Consider the following 24,809-nt stretch of genomic DNA (forward strand, 5'->3'; position numbering starts at 1 on the left):
AATGAAATATGGAAAATACACATTTTAAAGACCTAGGAGTCGTAGTCCATTATCCTTTAAAACCACACGTACTTTGCAGATTTTAATCAGTTTTATCACATTGTGTGAACTAAATGACAGAAGCATCATTAAGGTGGCTGTTGCAGAGGAAGGAAGAACCTGATGCATGTGGGCGGGGAGAACTGTAGCCTGCTTTGGGGGAAAGAATAAGGTAGTATTTGCAAGATAACTGGGATGCCGGAAGGTGCACCTCCTCTAGCAGCTCCCGGAGGGGTTATGCAAGATTTAATAACATGTCTTAATGAAATACACCCTCGTTCTTTTTGGCAAACGGAATCTTTGTTGTCAGTAGTACTCACTTTCCAGGAGGATGCTGGCTTTCTTTTGGTCGGATACATGTGGAATATTGCAGACCACTGCAGCAATGGCTAAAGGAAACTTTTACTTCCACTGTGCTAAAAATGAAGTTTCTTTGTGCAGTGGAAGTTTGGAACATGCTTACTGAAACGGTACTGGTTGATTCCCTCCATGTTCTCGAAAGACATACTTGAGAACTTAACTGGACAGAATTGAGGAATACAACTGGCAAAATCTACTACACTGCTGAGTCCTTACGGTTGGCTGAAAATTGATAAATACCTTAAAATGCACTACATTCTCCTTGCTACATTTATTCCTGTTAACATACGCTAAAGGAGCTCCAGAAGCATGAACTACAGGTACAGTTGAACATTTGTGCAGTTTTCATAAATAGTGGAAGCAGTGACATTAAACATATGCAGGGATCCCTATAGTTACAAATATTTACAAGTATTTATTTTGGCAGGAGCACCTTACTCAGATTTTCCTTGCTACATTCACTAATGCAGAATGCCTGTTTGTCACACAGCATGCTCCTCAAATTGATACTGGAATTATTCTGAATGCAAGGGATTTCCCTTGGCGTATCACTTTGTATTCCACAAACATTTAAATTTCATTACRGTTAAGAAAAACATACCACTTCAGCTATGGGTAATTAACATGCAGGCATTGCGGAATTGGCATTGATACATTTACCAGTGAGAGAAATCTGTAGCAGCATCTTCTAATGTGTTCTGCAGTATGTGAACAAGATCTTAGCCCAGTAATTAATAATCCTTATCAGAGCTACCTGAGCATCCTTTGATGTGCCATGAAGTGAAGTTCAAGAGATGCTTTTGAATTCCTAACTCAGACAGTTTCTAGAGGACCCAAGTGGTGGGAGATGGTGTTCCACTGAAATAGGCTTCTGAAATATTTTGTTTCTTGCGTATCARTATTTTTTTTTTCCAGTGAGACAGTCAAGTGAAGGTTTAATGTCAGAACAAAGCTAAAATGTATGGGTATTATCTTGTCAGAAGTTTGGTGTGTGGAGCAGGAGGGGGGGAATAAAACTGTATGGCAGTTAACCACACGCTTTTCTGCATGTTCGCTACCTCTTAAAATGTGCCTACGTTACTTTAACTGAAACAGAAAAGCTAATGTTCTTCTGGAGTTTCGATTTATTTTTTGCATAGGAAAGCTTTCTGCATGTTATCAGATTTCCTGTTTCTCTTGTTTAGTCATTCTGTAGTGGATTCTCTTGCTATTTATGATCTTGCTGTTTATGATTTTTTTTTTTACAAAGCATTAGCAGAAAGACACATTTGAAAAAGAGAAAATTAAATTGTAACCCCCTCCAAAAATTTTTAAAGGGAAACAGGGACACAGTCTAGTGTGCATAGAGTTCTTAAAGCTTATGTTTTCAAAGCACAGAGAAATTGTGAGACTTTAGTACAGATAATTCTGTTCCCTGTGACTGCAATATAACCGACATGGATAGCAAGAGCAGCAAGGACGAGCAATGAAAGCCTCGGCTTGGGGTAGCATCCTAAATCCTTATCCAAGCTCGGAGACRGAGGAAAAGCCCATGTGCAGTCTGTGCTGCAGGATCTTCACTGCAGTTGCCTGAGCTGGCTAGGTTAAAGCTAGCAAGGCAGCTGGCCACATCACTATCACGCCTTGCCTTTGCTGAGTGTGCATGCCATATATTTCCTGTCAATAGTATCTTATGTAGTTTGTTTTCATGCCTAAGTGTAGAAAAATATTTATGCTGTAGGAGTTCAGATAGGCTACGAAAGCGAGTTGTTCAGTCACTTTCTGAGGCTCCAGCAGACAACAAAAAAATGAATTCATGGATAAGATTGGAGAGGTTACTTCATTCTTTAAGCTTGGAAAGATTTGTAGCTATATTAAGAATGTTTTTTATGGAAACTAAGGTCAAAATTCAACAGAAAAAACATCTTTAATGAAACTTCTATACGCCATCCAGATAGAAATCTGTCTTTTCATTTACTTTTCACTACAGATGTCAACGAAAACACGATTCCTTCTAAAGCATCTTAATGTATGTAAAACATTACAGGAAGTATAGCATGCAAAGCTTAGGAGACTGCAGATGGAGAGAAAAGGCTCCTTATTTCATAAAAAATAACAAAAGCTGTTTTAACATATTGTGCATTAAATATTGTTCATTTGCATACTTTCTATGGGTACGTTATAAAAGCCCACCATGTGGTGGACTTGTTGGAAGTCTGAAATGATACTCTGTCCCCAAATGGAAACATGTTAGTGGAAGTGACAACTTACACACCAAAAAAGGCCGATTGCCTCTGTGGGCTTTTTGCTTTTACTTTTGTAGGTGGTTAGTATCTGAATAACTTCTTTTTTTTTTGTTTATGTAAAATTTATTGGAATTGAGAGGAGATGCAGGTAGAATCACTGGTAACTTGGGTTTGGTGTTTTACAACAGTCTGCACACTTTGAATCAACAGCAGCAACTTACTTGATCACGTTTCCAGCAGATAGCCAGGCAGATTGCAGAATACTAGTTGAACTATTTTTTTTTTTGCCTGCTTTTATAGAATTGTATAATTTTAATGTATCCCCAGCTAAAACACTTGGTGGTACAAATGTATAATAACAGAAATTAAACGAAGAAACTCCTGTCAAAAGTTAAATAAAAAATATTGAAAAGGAAGAAGAAAAATCATTGATACGTAGGGTTGAAGTCTTACATGCACATGTGCATATTGTATTAAGTTTTGGAGAAGAGTGGAGACACGTTCCCATCTTACTAACTATGCCAGAAGTGGCTCAAGCTCTTTCCAGGATTTTGCGAACCCTCAGACAGTGGGTGGTATCTGAGCATAGATACCCATTAAGTCAAGGCTCGGAGAAGTCTCCTCTATCGCCAGAGCCTACATAACATTAAAGGTTTTGAAAAGTAATGTTGCCAGCTTCCAATCAATCTGCCAGTTTATAAGCTGCCAACATAAAGATTGCAGGGCGGGCGTAATACGATCATGGGATTCTGCTCCAGGGAGCAAACATGCTCCTGCATTCGGAGTGATTTGCATTGGGCAATGAGAGCAGGCCAAGCACTTGATTACAGAGGTACCTTGCTGAACAAGGGGCAGATGAAACTGGGAAGAAGCAGCAGAGTGACAACGCTCTTTCTTAGGATGAGTTGGTGGTATCTTAAATCTTAGTTTGAGCTTTTTCTGAACTTGCTTGGTGTTTTTCAAGGGAGAAGCCCTGCCCTGGAGCAGTGCTTGTGGCAAGCCGCATGGAAATCCATTCACACCTAAAGAAGTGACAAGCTCTTGCTGCTTGTCATTCGTCATCTGTTTCTCCTCAGGACATCTCACTCCTGGCCTACTCTTAGTATGCAGGTTGTTCTCTAAGTGCTGGCAGGTACTTCTCTGTGGCCTGGAGGAGCTCCCAGGAAAACTACTCCTGGATTCACAAAGGATACATTCTGGGAGATGGTCTGCCCCAAATTTTGCAGAAGGTTGGTGTGCATACACAGCTTCTAGGTGCCTGGATTTGATCCGTGGGACTTTGAGAAGTGGTGAGCACAACCATGATGAGCTGTCAGGGCTCAACCCCTTTGGTGGTGAAGCCCAGAGAGCTAAGGCTTGGAAGATCTCATGGTTTTACTGTGTGGTTATGTGGGAGCAACTTTGACTTGCTTCTGCTTCCCGTCTACAAAAGACGGTGGTAATAGTATTGTGGTGCCAGATTTTCCAGCCACCAGTGTTTTAGTTGTAGTTGCAGGCTTGGCTGATTTCGATGTCTAGCACTACTTTTTCAGCCTAACTACAAAACCCACCATGGGGCAGTAACTGGAAGCAGTGGGAAGGCACTAGGTCACCTCGCAAAACTCTTTTAACAAATTTATCCTCAAAACCCCAGGGCTGGAAACTCCCCATGTGGTTTCATGATCAACTTAAGCTGAGGTGAGACTGAGTCGCTGTTAAAGGGTCTTTTCCCCATCACCTCCCGTGTGTGGCTGTGCTGTGAGTTTGGGCTACTTGCTAGGCCAAGGCAACCAAGCAATGAAAAAGAAAAAAGRAAAAAAAAAAAGATGTTACTGCTTGCACAAAAATCGAGGCAGACCCAAGATGGCCCTGCAGCAGTGGATGGAGGCTGTGACAAGCCATCTCAGTGGCAGGCTGAAGCTCATCCTTGGTTTGGAGAGTCGATTGGCAAAGTCAAGGGAGGAAAGCAGCACCTTTTGTGCTCTTGTTGCTGTTCCCAGCCTACCAAGTGCTGTGTCCTTGACAATATTGATGAAAAAGTGGGTGCCAAAACCTGACTTTTTAAAATCAGCTTAGTCAAAGCAAAACGATCCAGAGAGTTCTAGATAACACTTATCCATTTTGTTGTCTACTTGCAGCATGAAGACCTTGTAAAAATTAGGTAGTCTCTGTCCAGGGTTTTGTAAAGTGCTGTTACGCACAAAGCACTGTGTTAAAGGAGCCTTTGGTGCTTCAAATCTTGAACATGCAGTTTTATGAAAGCTTGGAAAATCTTGATCTCAGTTGGGCAACCTATCTTGAAATTCTGTCTATGAACATATCTGGGGATGATGTAAATCCCTCTTTGAGTGATTGTTGAAAGATATTTTATAATTGACCTCAGGAACTGGTGATGATGATTAGTCTTTTTGCATTAGCTTGAAGTTTGAGGGTTGTGCAGTGGACAAGGAAAGTGACCGGTGCTGGATAAAGATAGGAAGATACCCCAGTCCCTGACTACTCTTCTGTACACACAGAGAGAGACTTTGGAGCGACCAGTGTGCAGTCATATAATTAAAGGCTTATTCAAACAAGCCTACATATGAGGGAACTGAACTGATCTTGCAAAGTCCAACACATGGTGTATTTTGGTTCAAGTGTCTGACTTGGGAAGCTTACTAGTACTTCTTCAGTGAAGGCTTATCCCATKATGAGCATATAAGTATTCATAATTAACATGTCTTATGTCCCTATGAGGAACTTTGTCGCTTGACAAAGGACATGCTCTTTTTCTGCTTCTCCAAATTAAACAGTGTTATTGGCAGCTGATGGTAACTTATGTTTTAGCGCTGGGAAGTCTGACTGTGTTAATTTGATTCTTTTTTTTTCCTCTTCCCTTCTCCACAGCAGCAGCAGGAGATGCTGGCAATGAAGCATCAGCAGGAACTCTTGGAGCACCAGAGGAAGCTGGAGCAACACCGGCAGGAGCAAGAACTGGAGAAGCAGCATCGAGAGCAAAAGCTTCAGCAGCTAAAAAACAAAGAGAAAGGAAAAGAGAGTAAGTAGCAAAAGCTCTGTTGTTTCAGTGATGACAAGCAGAGTAGATGAATGGAAACCATAAAACTTCCACTCTGCTAGCTATATAAAACTAATGAAATCTTCATGATAGCCTCTCTGCAGAGCTCAACTGCACAGGAAGCTTGTGTAAACTCTTAAGAGGTACTGAGGGGAGAAGAAAAGTGTAGTTCCATGCTTTATCTTCATTTTTGTCTTACTAAATGCCATTTTAGCATATTTTGGAAGGAAGAGTATCATCTCTTTATTAGATTTAACATTTTTTGAAGTATTTTTGGCAGCATTCCTAATGGAGACAGAATATTAAAACCATAAAATGTGCCAGATGCACACTGCATTTTTCCCTTTCTTTTTTTTTTTTTTTTTTAATTTTTTTTTTTTAAGCTGTATCTAAGTTCTCAGATTTTAGCTTGAAAGTGTTTTCATTCAGAAAGTAGGGTTTTTTTATGAGGTACAGATTGTGGTTGACTCTTGCATACTTTTCTGTGGTTATTATATACTTCACAAGATTCAGTGAAATGATTATGGTCTCACAAAAATCCCTTATCAAAGACATTTGGTTTCTTGTTCTTTTTTCTTCAGACGAGAATTGGAGGAAAAAAATACCTTGCAAAGTTGTAGTATCAGTTCATTAGTTCTTCCTTCCACATGAAATGAGGAAGTATGTGGTGGAAGAAGCTGAGATGCCTTGAGGGAGACAGGAGATAAGACACTGGCTGGGGACTAGCAATGAGATAAGGCTTCAAGAAGGACTTTACTAGCAGAAAAGTAATGAGGACTAGGGGAAAATAAGCTGAAGTTTGAATCCTACACTCTGCATATGCATTTTGCAGGGATAGACTTGAAGCTCTTGAAGCTGCATTCAGAATAAAGGGAAGTATGGATCAACCCCAAATCTTAGCAAAGCAGTTCATAAAAATTCAKWWTTYATTTTTTATTTTTTTAAATAGCCAGAAAAATACTGAAGGATCAAAATTCACCTTTAAAAAAAGGAGTTCAACGTTCAGGAATGAGTAAAAGTGATGATAATGTAGGTTGGTTACTGTGATGTCCATGCTGGCTGCCATGCAAGTTACTTTCCTTTATCCTTTGGCTATGTTGTATTATTTTCTTAAGTAAAGACAATCAGTTTGAACTGGATAAAAGTATTTCCACTTCACTCTGTTTTTCTCATCAGCTGTTGACATTGTATCAATATTTTGTTTGATCATCTGCAAAATTTATCTCTGTTTACAATAGTAAACAAACTGTACAAATAACAAAAATGCCTAAATCTCTTAAAACAACAAAGGGTTCTGAAGCACCTTTTTCAAGAAAATATGAGGGTAAAGAAAAGAATAGAACTTGGGGATGTTAAGTTGAAGATCCTGTTCCCATGACTACAGTTTTATTTTTAAAATACTTTAATTTAAGAAGTGCTATGATAATCACTAGAGCAGCTAAGCTCTCTAGAATACTTAAGTTATTTTTCTCACATCAGAAAATTTTGTTAAGCATAACACAGCTAAAATAGTCCTAATCTGAAATATGAAGAGTGTGTAACAGATAAAGAATATAGTTTATTCGTCCTCCCTCCCCCATCGTTGGAAGCCAAAATGTATTTTTTCATACTTTTTAGAAGGTAAATCACAAATAGATTTACATAATATCAGTACCTTGATTTCTCTTCTGAGGAGTCTTAACCTGGTCCTTCTGAACTGAAATCTGCCATCATAATGCTTTTGATCAAAAGCATAACTTCCAAAAGAAGGAAAAAATTTATCATGCTGACATTCTTTTCTCATGTCGTAAAGGATAATAAGCACTAGTTGGTCTTCCTGTCTTCCCACTGTTACCATTGAGCCTAGAACAAGGTCTGTGCATGGGTTTCCAGACACGCATCATCTATTTCTGTCTCAGTCCTTCTGGGTATTAAATCCCAGGTTGCTCAGGCAGCTTTTGACTGGTCCACGTTGGATTTTTCTGCTGCAAACTAACTGATTATGGCTAGCCCATACTGTCATTAAATACTTTTGCCGATTAATTCCCATTTATTCTGTTCCTCTCTACTTGCATTGTGCAGCCTCTTCTTTGCAGGGGAGTTTGGTGCTGCTTCTTACTTCTTTTATTCTGGTCCTCTTGCTCCTACCCTTTCCTTATCCTGTATTCTGTTCCAGTATGATCTTGGGTCAAGATATATTTTATTTTTCTCTCTGCCATAGTCATCTGTCTCAAACTGATTTAGACCTGTTCTCTCCATAGTACTTTGCTTGCTGCAGACCTCTTTCACAGCTTTTTGCTCTCTGCTCCTCCTAGGCTCTCAGTCACTCCAGAACGAATGTGCCATATTTTGTATTTTGCTACTTGTTTTTTCCCCCTATTCATCCTTTTATTCTACTATGTCTTTCACTTCTGTTAGGGTTGAACGTCTTACTTTCCACCTGCAAACTCACACCTGCACCTACAGTTTTTTGAGGTCTGACTTCTGCAGCACTCTTTGCTGATACACCTTCCTGACATACAATGTCATGTACACAACAGGTTGGACCTTTCTACTTTGGACTTCTTCCTTAACATCCATACTGGAAGCTGTGCAGTGCTTCTGCCTGTATGTAGGACTTGGTCTAAAATAATTCAGTATAGCATGTAAAAAGTGAATTAGGCTTTTTTTTTTTTCCTCCCATTGATTTTTCAACTGAAGGGTCAAGGGCTAAATACGAGTCAGCACATCTCACATGGCAGATTTATCTATGGCTCTGGCAGGGTTTTATCTTGTTTTGCATACTTGGGACCTGTCAGCTTCTAATTAAAGAAGAAGAAATGCCAGTGAAGCTTTTGCAAACTTCAAGATCTAAAAACGTTTGCCTTGAAACCTCTTAAATAATGTCAGATTTATCCAAAGCTCATATAACACAGGCATGTTCAGTTATTTTAAAGATGTGAATAATTTAGAAGTGAGAATTTTTGGAACGATAAGACCTTTATTCTTGGATTCCTGGATTTGTTGTCCATTTTAGTCTAGTCATGTGCTTTGCTATGAATTCATATACAGCTCCTCTGTTGAACTTCCTGCTGGAGCACTTTTCAAACCTACATTTTGTAGAAATAGTGAGATAGACAGTACTCCACAAGAGCGAATTTTCAATCTTTTCAACCCTGCCTTAATGTTCAAGCAACATTAAATCTTCAGGCAGTGCTTTGTAGATATATTGCAGTTTTCTTCTTTTGTGGAGATACAGAAAAGTTGAGCAGAATGCAGGAGACAGAAGGTCACCTTGTCATATTTGGAGTTCTTTGTTCCAGGTAGAGCAGACCGTTTTGCTGGCCTTCTGATTTTTTTGTAGCCCAGATATTTTCCTTTGGAATTTTTTGGTTTACACTGTGGTATAGATAAACCATCATTTTGCACATGTGCTGCTGGTCAAGCTTTCTATGCATTGCTCCATCAGAAACTCTGCCTGCAAATCTGTTCTGTCAACTGAATGATAATTTTAATCGATCATCACAGTAAAACAGACTGGTCTCTTATTGTGGAGCAAATAATGATTAGAAATTACACAGTTGACATTTTAGTTCTACACTTCAAGATTACTGACTGTTTTTTTACTGTTAGATTTTCTATTTGAAGAAATAGATTGCACACTTGTAAATGAATTGGAAAATTATGTAGGTCTTATTGTACACAGATACTTTTGAACAAAGAGGTCCTTATTTACAAGATTTTTCAAGACAAAATCTACATATGAGACATTTGTCTCATTCCCCTTCTGCTCGCAGATGTGACATTTAAAACTTGAGTGCACACAAGACCCTTTTTCTTAAATACCTTTGATTAGAAGAAAGCTGGAATACCTAATATAAGTGCTTTATTCTAAGTGTACTTCTATGAAAGTGTGAAAATCCTCTTCAGAAATCTTTTATAGTAAAATGATAAATCTCTGATTAAATCTCCATTTTTAAACATAGGTTGTGCTTACATGCAAAGCCAAAGGAAAAGAAAAGGAGAGCTCCTTATTTTGAGGCACTTTGTTCTTTTCCCTTTGAAAGAAAAGTTCTCTACTGGTTTGAGAATCAAAGATTTAATTCTGAATGTTTAATTCTTAAAGCATGTGAATTTTTATTTATTTCTGTTTTCATCCAAAGTGCATTGGTTAAATAACCTTTCTTTTACATTATTATTGACATTTCAGGTGCAGTGGCAAGCACAGAAGTAAAGATGAAGTTGCAAGAATTTGTCTTGAATAAAAAGAAAGCTTTGGCACACCGGAATCTCAACCATTGTATATCCAGTGATCCTCGCTTCTGGTATGGGTAAGTGGTACTGGGCTTATCTTAATGATTCAGCCTGTGCCACCTTTTTTCACGGTTGCTGGAGATGTGGGGAATAAAGCTAATATGTTTATTGGATGAAGCACTATGATAATAGAGCTAGGGTTTGGCTTTTATTTTACAAAATAACTAAAATGCTTTTGTCAGTGGGTTTCCATAGGAGTAATTCTCATATCGTCTGTGATGGTCACATATTTCTGTGAGCAGTGGTCTTTGTTCTCTTCTTTAGTCCATGATTATTCAGATTAGCGTATTTCACTATCTAGACCAACCTTTATAAGTTACCTAGTTTTTTATCCCAATTTGATCCCACCAGATGTAAGAAAATTTGAACTTCATGAAAACAGGGAAGATGCTTTTTATGTTTACTGAGTTGCAATTTGGGATAGTTGATCTAGGATTGCATTTTTAAAGCCTTGAATGCTTACCTCTCATCTTGAGCTCTAAAGGCTGGAAATGCTGACGTGTCATTTTCAGAAAAATTCTAGCATTATTTCACAAGGATGAGATTATTAAATTTATATTTCTATGAAATAACTTTATCTGATCTGAGATTTGAAAATTTTATGGCTATGGCACTGTTTAAAGTACTGAAATATTGCTAATTTATGCAAAGATAATATTTAAGACCCACTAGATCAGTAGCAGAAGAAATAGGTGAAACTGAATTTCAATCAAGAGGAAACAATTATTATTTTAGATAACTGATTTTCCACTGTTCTCCTTAATTGAGAGTAACCAGGAAATTTGTGCATTTTGTTAAAAGTAGTTGAAGACTCTGGGAGCTACTATGTTCTCCATTTTTCCCATCAGTTAAATGCCAAGTTTTTAAGGCAAAAGTAGCATTAAATGAAATAAATGGAATTAAGAGTAATAAGCGAAAGTTTTCTTCTAAAATCTTTGATCCTTTGGCCCTATGGAAACCTGACATATAATTGTCATTATGTATGAATTTCATCTATTAGAAAGAAGAAAAGGAAATTTGGGAGTGGTTGGAATTCCTTACATTCTGCAGTTTTCAATTAACTGCTTTTTCATACAGATTACAACATTCAGAGCTGAGCTGAAGAACAGTGGTCTTAAATATCATATATGTTTAAGCATCAAGGAGGAAACAAGAAATTATTTAGCCTAGTTCTGCTTAAGGGTTCAGTATGTTCCCTGCCTCGTTTGCAGCTAATGCTGAATGCAGGTACGTTGTTAAGCTTTCTTGCAATGTGCATGAGTCTGAAGACCACTTTCCTCCTCTCTGCTGATAAAGGGATGCCAGCAGCTAGAGACAACATGCTAACTGCTGCACAGGGGGCCATCGCGTTTCTCCTGCATTTAACAGGCTTGCTCCTTTCTGCTCTTTACTGCGTCGTAGYTTCGCAGTGGAGAGAGGATCAACATTTTGGTTTCCAATGCCAGAAAGAGCCTCAGAGGCCTAACAGATCTTTGGTAGGGTCATGTTTAAGTGATAAATTGCAACCAGACATGAGCTCCTTCTGCTCAAACTTTGAAGAAGGCAGATGGAAGACAAGCAGCATAGTTGTAGAATTTTATCTCCCAGCGGAGACTTTTTAAAAGCAGTCCCTTGCATGTTAAGGCACAAATTGAAGATTTTAAGTTTCCATTCTATTCTTTAAAGGACCTTTTAACTGATTATGTATTAGTATTTATTTGTATAGCATCTCATAGGTTACCACTGCAGTTACAGAGATATTCATGTCCGCACATGCTTCTGACGTGATTTAATTGGGTGGTGTTCAGATTTAATGCACACAAACCATGCTTGCAGAAGATAGCCTTGATGTTCCTACTGTGTGCAGGCAAACCAATTAAATAGTAACAGATGCTGAAACAGTCTCCTCAATGACATGTCTGTTTTTAAGCACTTCCTTTGGTCTTATTAAGGTTTATGTATTTCTTTAAAAAATATATTTAAAGCATTGCTTGCAAAATTAACTCTCTTAAAGGTATTGAATAACACAAGAATTTTGTATCGACAGTTTTGACGTGAAACACACCATTTCCATGCGAAGCAGCTGTCGTTCCCCTTGCCTTTTGGGCTAAGTTTCAGTTGTCCAGGGAGATGTGTAGATGCTTTTACCACGAGGCTTGGTGGTGCAGGGCCATGGAGTGGAAAAAGCTATCTAATCCCAAATGTAAAAGGCTGTGGTTGCACATATGCATGCGGATCTGCCCTCAAACCAAGCAGGAGCCAATTGTAGGGGTTTTCCAGTATAGTTGTATTCCAAAGGATCTACTAAACAGAAGGAAGCTTTCTGTTCCAGTGTCTAATGCTCAGTAATATTTCTTGGGGGAAATTTCTTGGAGGACCTTACAGAGGTCTTCAGCTCTGAGGTGTTCAAGACACTTTGTAAACTCTGTTATTATGTACTGTTCCAGATTATGTTTAATTGTTTAAAATGGCTTTATGGGCTGTAATTTTCTGATTAGGTTAATGCTAGGCAACAATAGAAGAGGTCCTTTAGAACTGTATTGTCAGATTGCCCCTCCTATGGATTCTATGTCTGTTGGACAGTCCTACTGCCAGGAGCTTTACTCTTGAAGATAGCTGAATTAACGTAAAGGCTTAACAAGAATCCCGGGCACTTCTGGTTTTATAATAGGGCTRTTATTTCCCTAGGAGGTTCTCAGGAATATGTTTCAGAAGTAGCACTCAATGCAGTAACAATCATAAAATCAAATTTAGCCAATAGTTGTGTGTTAAGACGTTAGAGAGATGGAATTGCACATTAGGTTATTCCAATGAATATAGGCATCTGCATTCTCCATCCTTAAAGCATTCTAGCACAAATACATATGTTTGAATATATATACAACTTACACTATGTGAATATATTTGACGTATCATGTGTGTTTTACTGTGCCTGGGCTTTTGAAGGACCTCACAGTTCAAAGAATAGACTCTGTGTTATGTGAGGGTATGTGCTTTCAGAAATGCTTGCACACTTGATTTAGTATGCAGTTTTATCTGTTTCAGGACCTTTAAAATTCTTGAAAGGGCATGCAGACCAATGCATTTTGCTTAAAGCGGTATAGGGTGCTGGATCCCAGTCCTCCAGCAATACAATGCATTCATGTTCGTGGCGTTGAATATCTGTCATTCAGCAAATCCAAAGGACATCTAAACAAGCCCTTTGAGTTCATGCACATTCCCTAACAAAGTGATGAAAATAACTTCACTGTGCATCATTGTGTAGCTTAAGCCATGCCTTTTTTTTTTTTTTTTTTTAAACACTATTGCTTGCGTAGGCAAAAGCAAAAAATGTCATTGTGTGACATGGCGGGTTTGAGGGCTCTTGGCTTTCAGCATCTAGACTTCCTGCTTTTGAAACATCTCTCTGTGCAGCCTCCTTATGGTAGGAGCAGATCTGGGAAGAGAAAGCTTCTTCTGTTTTCATGCAGGATTCAAATATTTTTCAGTTTGGTGCTGTTTTGAATTCAGGTGATGATTACACTGTGCGTGCATGTGGGCATTTATTGATGTGAATATGAAAAAGTACATGATGTGTGCGTATGCTAATGTGGCACTGTGTAAGAGCCTGAATAATTATTTTACCCATATGTACACAGAAGTTTGGAATATGAAAGGGGAGAGGGTTAGAAACCAATGAATCATATCGTTTGGTAAGAACTGTTGATTAACTGTTGGCAAGAAATTGGAAAATGGTAATGTAGATATTCGGGAAAAAGACTTTTCAGAATTTTTATAACAAACTTGCATTAAAAAAATTGATGCATTTTCCGATATTTCATTAGTCCCTTATTTTTGAAGCATATAACTTGTAGTAGAATTGGTATTATGTATTTTATCAAACAGCCTACATAAGATTTGAGATTTCAAAATATGATGCTCAAGAAACTGAACAAATTAATATAATTGTGAAGGTGGAAGGCCCTCTTTTTGTTTCCCTAAGAAACTTTTGTAGCAGAATAGTTCAGTCAAGTTTCCAAGGCTRTCCAATTACTAAAATGTGTAAAATTAGAAATCTTCAATTTATTTGGTAAAGAGCTTTGTTTTATGTTGTCACTAATGCTTTAATATTTAAAAAGAAAAGCAAAACAGGGTTTAAGTTTCATTTATCTTAAAATGTAAAATTGTTTGATAGCTTTATGGTTGTCATCTATATTGCTAAATGGATTATTTTGTAGTCGTGATTATTACCGCTATTACCTTGCAAGTCTGGAGACTTGCAAGGGTCTGGACTGAGCAGGGTTCGCAGAGCTCCTTGAGAACGAAATAGCAGAACTGGGCACAGGTCATTAAATAGGAAAGATATGGCCAAGAAACTGTTAGGAAGCTTTGAAAACTCATTCATTATTTAATATCCTTAGCAAACAGAGTGTGATTTACTTCCAGCAGCTTGCTTGGACAAAGCTATAAATTGCCAGTGTCGAGAAGTGAATCTGGAAAGGTGCTAAGTAGTTTGGCCCTGTCTCTGCTAAGTACTTGGTTCAAGATACAGCAAATCAAAAGGCAGAAGATCACCTATGCCACATGGCTGCTGTTAGCAGGTTTAAATGTGTTGCACCTTGTGTGCTCATCCTTCAGGTTTGCTTCGTCCGTAGAGTTGCTGTCTCCTATGTCTGGGTTTTGTTCAATGAAGGAAGATTATTCTTCCATGCTATGATTGAGCAAAGTAATGGCACTCATGCTTAGCTTCGAGGACATGATTTAGCTTATCAGAACCTAATTCAAGTTAAAATTATGCTCATGATTAAGCATCTTTGTAAGTTGAGCCTTGCTCAGCAGGGTTCTTTCTATAATGAAAATTAAGCATATGTTTAGTTACCTACCTGTATATCAGACTTTAAACAATCCTTTAGTTTCTTTTTTGCATGAGTGCCTAGAAGAAGAAAACCAGTATGAAGTAATTTTCGTTGGTATTGCTAACTGATAAGTTATATAGTGGGGAAGGTGAAGCTAAACCGGTTCGCTTTGTGCTTCACTTCTGTAAAGTTTCTTGCTTCTCTTTTCTTTATTTCTGTGCAGGAAGACCCAACACAGTTCTCTGGACCAGAGTTCCCCACCCCAAAGCGGAGTATCCGGCACCTACAACCACCCTGTCCTGGGCATGTATGATTCCAAAGATGACTTCCCTCTTAGAAAAACAGGTAAAGCTTGCCTCGATTTTCTGTATTCCCCAGTGTCTTTGCTATGACACTCAGATCTTTTATTAAAAAAAAAAAAGAGAGAGAGAAAATATTATCAAGAAGAGCAGTATTTCATATGATTTGTTTAACAAGTACTCCCTCCATCCAGCTCCCTCTCTCTCCTGTGATCCTGGCACTGAATGAACAGTGTTAGAGTGAGACTGGAGTTACTTCGAGCGTGCAGACTTGCAAAGCTGCATGTAGTAGACAGCATTGTTGTGCATCAAATTTTGTGAGTCGGTTGTTTTCACAAAGTCGAAACTAATGCATAGCTTTACACGTCTGCAGTCACTGTGTTTTGCTGAGTGAGAAAAGTACCGAGAAAAGTTCACTTCTGCTGAGATTTTCGTTTTATATGCAAGTTTATATTTCAAATAAATAATCATGTTTCTGCCAGTCAAAGCGTAGGGGCTTCCTGGAAGGGTTTTGGTTCACACCTAGACAGTTATTTCTCAGTTAGGTTTTTCCCTCCACTGTGGCTAAGCAGGACAGTTATTTCTCAGCTATATATACTATGCAAACATTTTGTTTTGGTTGGCTGTGGTCCTTCACTCTGTACTGCGTGCCTACAGCCAACACAGCCTTCACCTCTAGCCTTGCTAACTTGTGATCCACTGCTGCTTCCTTTGGGGAAAAAGCTAAGTTTTGACGGGGTCACCTCAGTTTGGGGAACAGTGCTGCTTGAGTGGGTGGTGCAGACAGAGCTGTGTGTTGTAAATAGCTTTAAAATAGAAAAAAGCATTCTGAAAGGATGAAAGAAAAGCAGCGGTGTGCCTGGAGAAAGCATCTGAACTTCGTACCTTCCACAAGTGGGTTTTGACATCTACCAGCTGCATAGCTATTTCTCGTGTGTGCTCTGTGGATCTTTAGAGCTGGAGGAAGGAACACTGGTAATCAAAGAGAGTGTCATCGTTGGGAGAACAAATGGTGATGGGATGTTAACCAGATCTTCCTGTGGGATGACAAGCCTTTACTCAAATTGACTGCCTTACCCCAGTTCCCARCAGCTGACTGCTACTCAGTTTCGTTCGAGAAGGGATGCAGGTATTCTCGTGCCATTTTTTTTCCTAAGAGTTAGAATTGGAGGAGCTCTTACAGGCAGTGAATGTTTTAACACTATTCCAGTTACCTTTTTAAACTTATTGCATAAATAGGTTGTTGCACAGATGGGGATTTTTCTCCTTTCAGCATCTAACAGGAAGAAAAAACACACTTCTATGCTCTGTCCCTGTGCCTCCTACCTTGCAATTCTTTGCATTAAAACATTAAAAGACTCTTTTTTTTTTGGAACCTCTCTTTCTTTCAGCACCTGTGCTGTTACACAAAGTCACAGACTGTACTGTTGGCGCTTCCAAGGTGGAGAGGGCTTTCCAACCCAAGCCTGCATTTGACAGCTTCCCCCTCAACGCTGCCATTGAGTAAGGGATTTTCAGGCAGAGGGTTCAGCCTCTATGGTTTCTAAGAGGAAAAAGTGGAAGAAACTGTGGATGAATCTCTGGACATCTTGCAGCAGGTTACTCCTTAGGCAGCCTTACCCATCACCAGGCCTGTTGTACTTCAGTGGCTGAATGGCAGATGCCAGATGCTTCTGCTTCAGCTACACAAGAAATTGATCAAAAGTTGACAAGCCTTTTCCAGGACATGGGCTTTTCCTGTGTGTACCCTATGCTTCTGTGGTCATTTTAACTGATGACAAGAAGGCAAAATCTTTTTTGGGGGATTCCAAAAATTAAAAAATGGCTTTACTGAAGGGTAAGGCTTCCTCTCATCTGTRGTTCTGGATAGTGAGAGACCAAATGCCACTTTGCTGCAGTAAATGCTACTGCATCATTAGTGTCCATGTCAGCCAAAGTGACACTATCTGGATTTCAGACCTTTGCTTTTTTTAGGGAAAATGAGCACCAGTGCAGGGCTGTCCTYCGAGAAGAGGGCTTTCTTTCAGTTCAAAATCAGTCATAACACAAAGAGGTGTAATGTGCACACCTACCTGGAATAAGAAATTCAGCCCATGGGCTACTAGCAGACATCACTGCAGTTTTTTTCTGCTCTGCTCATGGCTTTCAGTCTCCTCCAGGAAACCTCAATATTTCCACAGGAGGAAGTATCCATTGGCAGCATAGCTATCATCTTGCTAGTTAGCTGTCCAGGAGCTTTAGACAACCTGATTCCAAGAATTTTTTATGTCACTTTCTTATACTTCTAGAAACTAGATGATCCATTTCTGATAAGTGTATRTTAGCATCACCACAGCATAACTACTCCAAAACTCCTTTCCCCATCATTTCAGGAGATCTTCCTTCAGAGGTTCAATTTGAGGCTAGGTCTCCCATCTTGCTCTAGATGTTATGGAAGTGGATTTCAGCAGAAGAGGATCAGCACATCTTGCACCTTCCTTCACTTGCCAAATGGGTTAGGTTCCACTTCCTGGACCTAGTTCTCAATACCAAAAGCAGGTGATTTGCATCATGGCCTTGCCACCTTCTGAAGAAAACATTTTAGTGTTACATGCAAAGTTCTGTTGGCAGTGTGGTGTTCATCCCTTTTCTGTTTCCCAAACTGAGTTCTGAATAAAAATGTGGCTGAATAAGAGTCTTACCAGACAAAGTGAATTAAGGATGATAAATGTATTTAATAGCATCATTAAAATTGGAAGTAACCAAATCATTGTTATTTTAAAGCAGTAACTTATTTAACTGATTCTGTTTTTCCGAAATACTGACGTTTGTTCTTTTTGTGCACCAGTATTAATCTTTTGGGGAATAGTATGTGATGCATATAAGTGCAGTTGCAAGGTTCAGGGGAGGTCTTTTTGTTTTCTTATATTTCACTTTTAACACAACAGCACTTCAGTTTCTGGCACAATGATAGTCTGCAAAAATCCTGTTTCCAAGAATGTTAAGTTGCTTGGAGAAGAAAGACTCCTGATCAGACTGGTGTAAACAAAAGGAAGGGAAGGCTGGAGCCCATCCTAAACAAAGTTCTGTCTTGTGAGTGAGCTTTTCAGATTTTTGGCAGCGTTCAAAATCCCAGCTTTATTTGAGTTTGTAATTTGAAACTGCCATATCATGTAGTCCAGTTTTATTAAATTTGATTAAACATTTGCAGTTCAAATACAAAATCCATCACAATACAGATCTGATTACTGGGACTGGAATCCAATCAAATCACTGTTATGGAGAGGCTGACTTAGCAGACTGAGAGAAGGCCACTTGAAAGATCATTTCTTCCAYGTTGCAGGTTTCAGAATTGGCAGTATGACCTACAAGTTGAAAAATTGTTCAGGAAAAGTATAAATACAATTGTGGTGGGTTTTAATAATACTGCCTTTCATCTCTCTGATTTTTTTACGACACCATCACGTTGTGGTATATAACAGATTATACCTATCCCTGTGTGCACACTATGAGATATTTTGCTAGTCTAAAGCTCTATTMTGAACATCATATAATAAACATAATCAGCTGGGCATATTCGCTTGGGTAGAAGTATGTATGTGCATGAATAATGTCTTGAAAGAGTGGTTGGAAACGTACAGCCTGTGAAACAGTAAACACTTGCAGTGTGCTCCTAATACATCCTGTCCCTGAAATTCTACACTTGTGAGATTTGTTTTACTAAACTGTGTTCATGTTTCTGGGCCATTTGGTTTCTGCATGAAATTGTTTTACTGTTAGACTGCTGAATAGTCCAGTTATTAAATGGTTGAATCCTGTTCTCAGTCTGGCTGCTGGATGCATTGCACTTAATTCCCCTTATCTAAAGACCTCGAGAATCTCCCTCTTTTTTTTTTTTTTTTTTTTTTTTTTTTTTTTTTTAGCTGAAATGACAACTGGTCGATGCTATTCATTCTTTTGTCCTTTCATTGTTAAATAACTTGACTAATGAAAGAATTTTTTTCCTGTCTATGTAGTTTCCTTTATTACATATACACTTCCTTTAGTATACATACTTTGTCTACACCTGTTGAGAGGAGAAAATGTAAGTGACCTTTTCTGCCCCCATATCAAGACTGATGACTTCCAAATTTAATGTACTTTCATTGAGTAGTGTACTGAGACCCTCAAAGAAAATACCTAAAAAACCTTTTCATAGTGACTGTAGAATCTGGGTTGGGGTAGATTTTTGTAGGTTCTTTTGATGACCCTAAGAATTATTTGTCAACAAGTTTCTAGGGGTTACTGAAGTTATTTTTAATGTGGCTTTTCAGTTTTGCATGTCTAAGAATATGGTATCCTGCTTGCTAGAGTTATTTTCTCTCCATTAACAAGGTTTTTACACTATCGTGTTCCTTGCTTTTTGGAATTTTAGCAGTGTGGGTATTAAAAAATGCTTAGAGGTATTAAAAAATGATTAGATACCTGAATCGACCACTATCATAGAGACTTGTAAAAAACTTGAAGAGAACTTTTTAACATAGTTTTCACTGTGCTTGTGTTTTTGTTATTTTTTTTATTATTGTTTTGTAGGTTTTTTTCATTTTTACATCCGGTGAGGACAGGGTAGATGCTGGATTTCCAGTTGCTCCTGCAAAGAGATAGGGTAGAGATTCCTGACATCCATGGGGAGTTGACAGCTAATTGGGTTTTCTGATAGAAGCCACATCATTTCAACTGGTCATTGTCCAGGTTTGTTGAAATCCGTAGAAGTTTGGTAAAACTTGATGACTGCTAGAATTGCTTGGGCAATGCACGTTCAACTCCTGGGGATGTATGAACTGAAAAATTTCCCTGTCTACATATCTGTATTTAAACTAGACCCCAAAGTAAGAAATGTAGTCATTTCTTTTGAAGTACTCATATGAGATGTTCTCTGAATTTGTAAGTGTACAAATGGCTACATCCTTGTGAATCAGCACTGCAGATTGTGAAGCCGGCTGAAATCTCCTCATAATTTTGTTCCTACTGTTGAATAAAGCAAACCTTTCCTGAGACAGCTGTTCTCCTTTGACCTTCTTTGTCTCCATAAGTGAAAGACCTGTGCCTTCTGCTTGGCTTTTTTACCCTGAACTGATCTTTGAACCTATCTCCTCACACATTTAGTAATTCAGTTGGTTCAGGACTTTTGATAAAACTGATGCTATCAAAAATGTGCTGTTTTGTTTTGTGCTTTCTTTTGCACTTAACAGCACTCTGGTGTTTGCCAGATCACTGTGGTTTGTTGCCCACAAGAAGACCTCGTGCCCTGCATCAGAAGCAATAGCAGCTCTTTGTGCACTTRTACAATGGTAGCATTTGGAAATCGCCACTCTTGGTACCTGGGTTATTTGGCTTTAATTCCAGGGGCTGCTTGGCATATGGCTACTGCAGCAACGATGTGAAGCATCGTTGGGGCTCTGGGTCTAACCATTTCTTTACTTTCTGTATCGCCACTCTTTGTACTGGGGAGCTGATTCTGGGATCAGAATATGGTTGATGAGCAAGAAGATTTTGCAGATCCCAAGAATTCTTGTGCTTCCAAATGTTTTCACTTCAGATCTATGGGAGAGCAACTCATAGAGAGAATTTCCAAAACTAATCTGGATTTAATGCCAGACAGGGTCTCTGAATTTCCTGTCTTGATAGATATGTACATGCGTGTGGTATGTATTTGGGAAGAAATGACAACTAGAAAGTGCTGCAGAACCCTTTTTCTGCTAGTTTTCCCTGGAGAGCAGGAAAGAAGCAGCATCCTACCAAAAAACCTCCCATCCTAGCAATGTGTCTTGCCTTCTGCACAAATGGTTAGGCAGTCACAACAGAAGAAGGAGAATCGGTTATAGCTTAAACACTGCGTCTTAGAGCTTGGAGTAGAAGCAATATGTCTTAACCTTTAAGCTCACTCACTTAAGAACAGATTGGAAGGCTCCAAGGAGATGTTTTTAGTCCAATATCATTGGACAGTGACTTGGATACTCTTTTACAGTAGTGATTTCCCTCAAGGAGTAAAGGAAAACAACAAAAAGCTTGAACGTTCCCTCATGTGTGGTCCAAAAGGGCAGCCTTCAGCATGTGTGCTGCTTGGAGAGCTTGACTTTTCCCAGTGTTTCTGGACCTGCTGCAGAGGGAGGATGGCAAATACCCTCCTTGTGCTGACACATTTCTAGTCCATTGGCCTTCTAAAGGACAAAGAAAAGGTCTATATTATTATTCTGGCTCAAGTCAAGAATGAGCAAATTGGGAACAACCACTCTTTTGAGCCACTTAGAGGGGACCCACAGTGATCGTAAGATATCCCTAGATAGCAGGTTCATGGTCATTTACCGCAGCTCCAAGGCTGTCCCTGAAGTGGGCAGTGCTGTCATCCCAACCTGCACCTTCCTGCTGGCTCTCGCTTCCATGTGCTGGGCTGGTTCATGACAAGGAACTGTCTCCTGTTTGCTAAAACTCTTTTGCTTCCATGCAAAAGCCAGTAGCCTAAGGGAGGAGAGGGCCCAGCATCTGGTGATGTTGTTGGTTTCTTTGCACTGTTGCAGGAGCATAGGTTGTTTGAGTCGAACTTGCAGCTAAGCAGATAAAATTGTTCGGAAAAATTATCATTTGAAAGAAAACAAAAGTTAAAAGGAAGTATGTGTTAAAAATTAAAATACTGCATTTATTGAGAAAGGTGTAATACTTCTCTGAATTGATTCTGATTATTGGAATGTTTTAACTGGTTTGTTTTATGACAAAGATTTGTTTAGGGGAAAATAGAGTAGGCTGATATCCTGGCGTAGTGTGGGAGTATAATTTAGAGAAAATCTTTGAGCTTTGTGCAACATGGAGTGTCACTCAAGTTTGAGAGAATCTTTATTTTTCAACTCACATTGTCCTTCTTGTTGCTGGCATGGTCTGGCTTTCCTGTCCTGCTTACTGAGTCCTACAGACCCATGCACTACCCTGGGGCATGCTCTGATGAGAGGAGGCATTGACATATGTGAGAATTTTATACTGTTATAAATATCATTTCCTGCTCCAAGTGGAGAATATGTCTCTTTAAACCAAAAATAAGTTTTTAAAAACAAAAATCACTTATTACTCTGATATTACAGAATAGCTTTTCAGATGAGACCACTGAAATTTTAGAGAGCAAACTAATGCGTACTTAGAGGACCAGCAAATGTTTTCTTTATTCCCTCCATCACTTCTGACCATCATCTCGAAATGCATGGCAGGGAATTTTTCGTTTCTTTCTTTTCCTTTGGTACAAGCGGTAGCTCCAGATGCAACCAGAAGCTGTAAATCATGTCGCCTAARGCCTCCTTTGTCAGTGCTAAGGTAGACTAGAAGTCAGAAGGAAGGTCAATTGGGTGTTTCCTTGCTCAGGAGCTCTGATAGACCAGCTTGAATGTTTTTTAGCATGGTTGCAGCGGACCGTGAGGGCTTCCTACTGAAGCACTTGAGTATGATATGCAAAAGAAGTGTCCTCTGGTGGAAGAACAAAGAAGTCCTCTGGTTTTGTGTCAACTTTGGGGAGAGGTTATTTTGGGGAGCAGAGGCTCTGGGAGGCCCACAACCTAACCCTTGCTCTTTCTGATCCTCTCAGTTCCCACTCTGCTTCACAGGTACTGCCAGGAGTGTGGCCCATTTTTAACTGCATATGTGTATGCTTAGATTTGTTCTGCTCAGAGTAGAGTCAGTTGGCCTTCAGGCCACTGGCTGTAGCTCAGTCTAAGGGAGGGACATGCCAAACAGGTTACAACTCAGGAAGTGAGTGGACTGGGAGCCCGGGAGAGAGAATGCAATTGCAGCAACAAAGAGTGGAGGGGACAGCTCTCCATCTCCATTCTTGTCCCACCTTGAATTTTTATAAATCAACAAGTTGCAAACACTTGAGATTAAATTTAGAGTGTCTTGGGAAGCACATTTTAAAACCTTAGAATAGAACACCAAAACTGCTATTTTGCATATTCATGCAGTCAAGCAAGCAAATGATAGTGAAGCTGTAAAAAGTGTGAACATTGTGTGTTCGGTTTAATGGGTGTTAAAGCCTTCTCTTTACTGCTTAGACATTGTAGCTATTAAACTTCAAGATGAAAAATGATAATTGTTAGCCATTAATAAGTTTTTGTTTTAAGGGCACAATCTTCTATAAATATAGAAAAATGACCTTTCCACAGAGCTGTTAAATGCCAATGCACCGTGTTCATGCCAACACAGAGAGCGAGGAGAAAAGAAAGACAGCACAGTCAATATTTTTATTTAGCCCTTTCCAATGCTGTGTCTAGATTCCAAAATGCGTTACTTCAAATGATGCCATTTAAACATGGCACCGAATGAGTAACAAAAATTTGGACTACTCATCTTCTTTTCTTTCCCTTTTTCCTTTCTACTTTGGGAATTTTCTGCTGCCACTTTTGCCCTGTGTTACCTACCAGCCCCAGGGATGTTTTTCAAGGACCATACGCCTTCTTCCCTCCTCTGTGCTGATACCTGCAACTACTAAAAAGCAGAAATAGTAGTTAACAGAACAGCCCTTGGGATTTAGAGAAATCCTGGTGAAATGATGTTGTAGCCAATAAATCTTTTTGGTTGGCATTGGGTGACCTTCTCCTCCTTTCTTTCCTGTGATGGGCTTTGCCAGAATCTATTGTGGCATCATGAGTAAATTTGCAGAGAGAAGAGACCGTGATGTATGCAAGCAGGAGAGGTAACGAAGGTCTGAGACAGAGCCAGACAAGTGGGAAAGAAGCCACAGAGGGGGAGGGCAAATGCCAACCCATGAACTTGTGGTCCCTTCTGCTTAAGCAAAGATAATTTACCTGTATTAAAGTTCTGGTGGTGCAAAATGCCATTTTCAGACAGCTATCCTCTAGCAAGAGATGGCATTGGAGTGGAGTTGCCCATCACACTTTGCCAGTAATCTCTCTTCTGTTTTATTTGCCATGCAGTAAGCTGGGCGTTATAAGAGTGACAGGGTAGTAACTTTGTCTTTTACCAGGCTGGTGAGTGTTAGTATGTAGCTTTAAAAAAATAAAGGAATAACAGCCGCCTTCTGTGCCTCAAAGTTAAGATGTACAAGGAAGGGAATTGGCATATTCGTGCTACGTTGTTTGGCTTCTTTTCATAAATGTGGCTGGGTAATGGGAACTGTGTAAACTCTAACCAGGATTTTGTGTTTTTGACTTGCACAGACTTAATGTCAGATTAGTTCAGCAGCTTAGTGGATGCAATTCCAGGAAGAAAACAATGAGCATGACATAAATGTTGAAGAATTGGATTACATTGAGTCCTGCCGTAATAAATGAAGTATAAAAGGGGTAACTTGGGTTTGAGCTTGTGAAAACTAGGGAAGTTTTTGGCTTATATGTTTTGCATGAGTTATTAATTTACGCACTTGGAGAAAAACAAAATACTTTTTGAACAAATAGTTGCTATCAGCCAAACTAAGTATGTCACTGTTTAAGAAATCCCACTGGCTTCATTTAAGCTGACTCAGACTGGGTATGTGCTTCATTTCTTTGCTGAACAGGAGTCGAACTTGTGGGTAACTTCATGCTATCTGATTAAAAGAYTTCACCTTTAAGATGTAGAAGACCAGTATGTTTTGTAATTTAGTCTCAAATTGTCAAAATTACAGTAGTTAGCACCACTTGGTTTTAGACATGTGGCCTGACAGAATGAATTGGAAGAGATTTTGAGTGCAATTGGTGTTCCGGAGAGACAATGGAATCAGTATACTGAATGTCTAGTAGCTGTATAGTTACATGTTATATAATAGTTATAT

At 39.1% G+C, this 24,809-nt stretch overlaps 1 protein-coding gene across 4 annotated transcripts in view; it reads left to right on the top strand.

The window, feature by feature from the left end:
* The window catches only part of HDAC4 (histone deacetylase 4), a 270,470-nt gene that overhangs the window by 159,411 nt on the left and 86,250 nt on the right, over window positions 1-24,809 (top strand). For 3 of the 4 annotated variants that reach the window (XM_085304382.1, XM_085304384.1, XM_085304381.1), the window contains exons 5-7: window positions 5,490-5,640; window positions 9,827-9,947; window positions 14,968-15,089. In XM_085304382.1, coding sequence (XP_085160508.1) covers window positions 5,490-5,640; window positions 9,827-9,947; window positions 14,968-15,089 — 394 coding nt within the window. The remainder of the gene's footprint in view (window positions 1-5,489; window positions 5,641-9,826; window positions 9,948-14,967; window positions 15,090-24,809) is intronic. The other variant, XM_085304383.1, reaches the window with a different exon arrangement.

Source organism: Rhea americana, unplaced genomic scaffold (assembly GCF_003343005.1).
Source record: "Rhea americana isolate MKP2758 unplaced genomic scaffold, rheAme1 scaffold_209, whole genome shotgun sequence".
Classification (NCBI taxonomy): Eukaryota; Metazoa; Chordata; class Aves; order Rheiformes; family Rheidae; genus Rhea; species Rhea americana.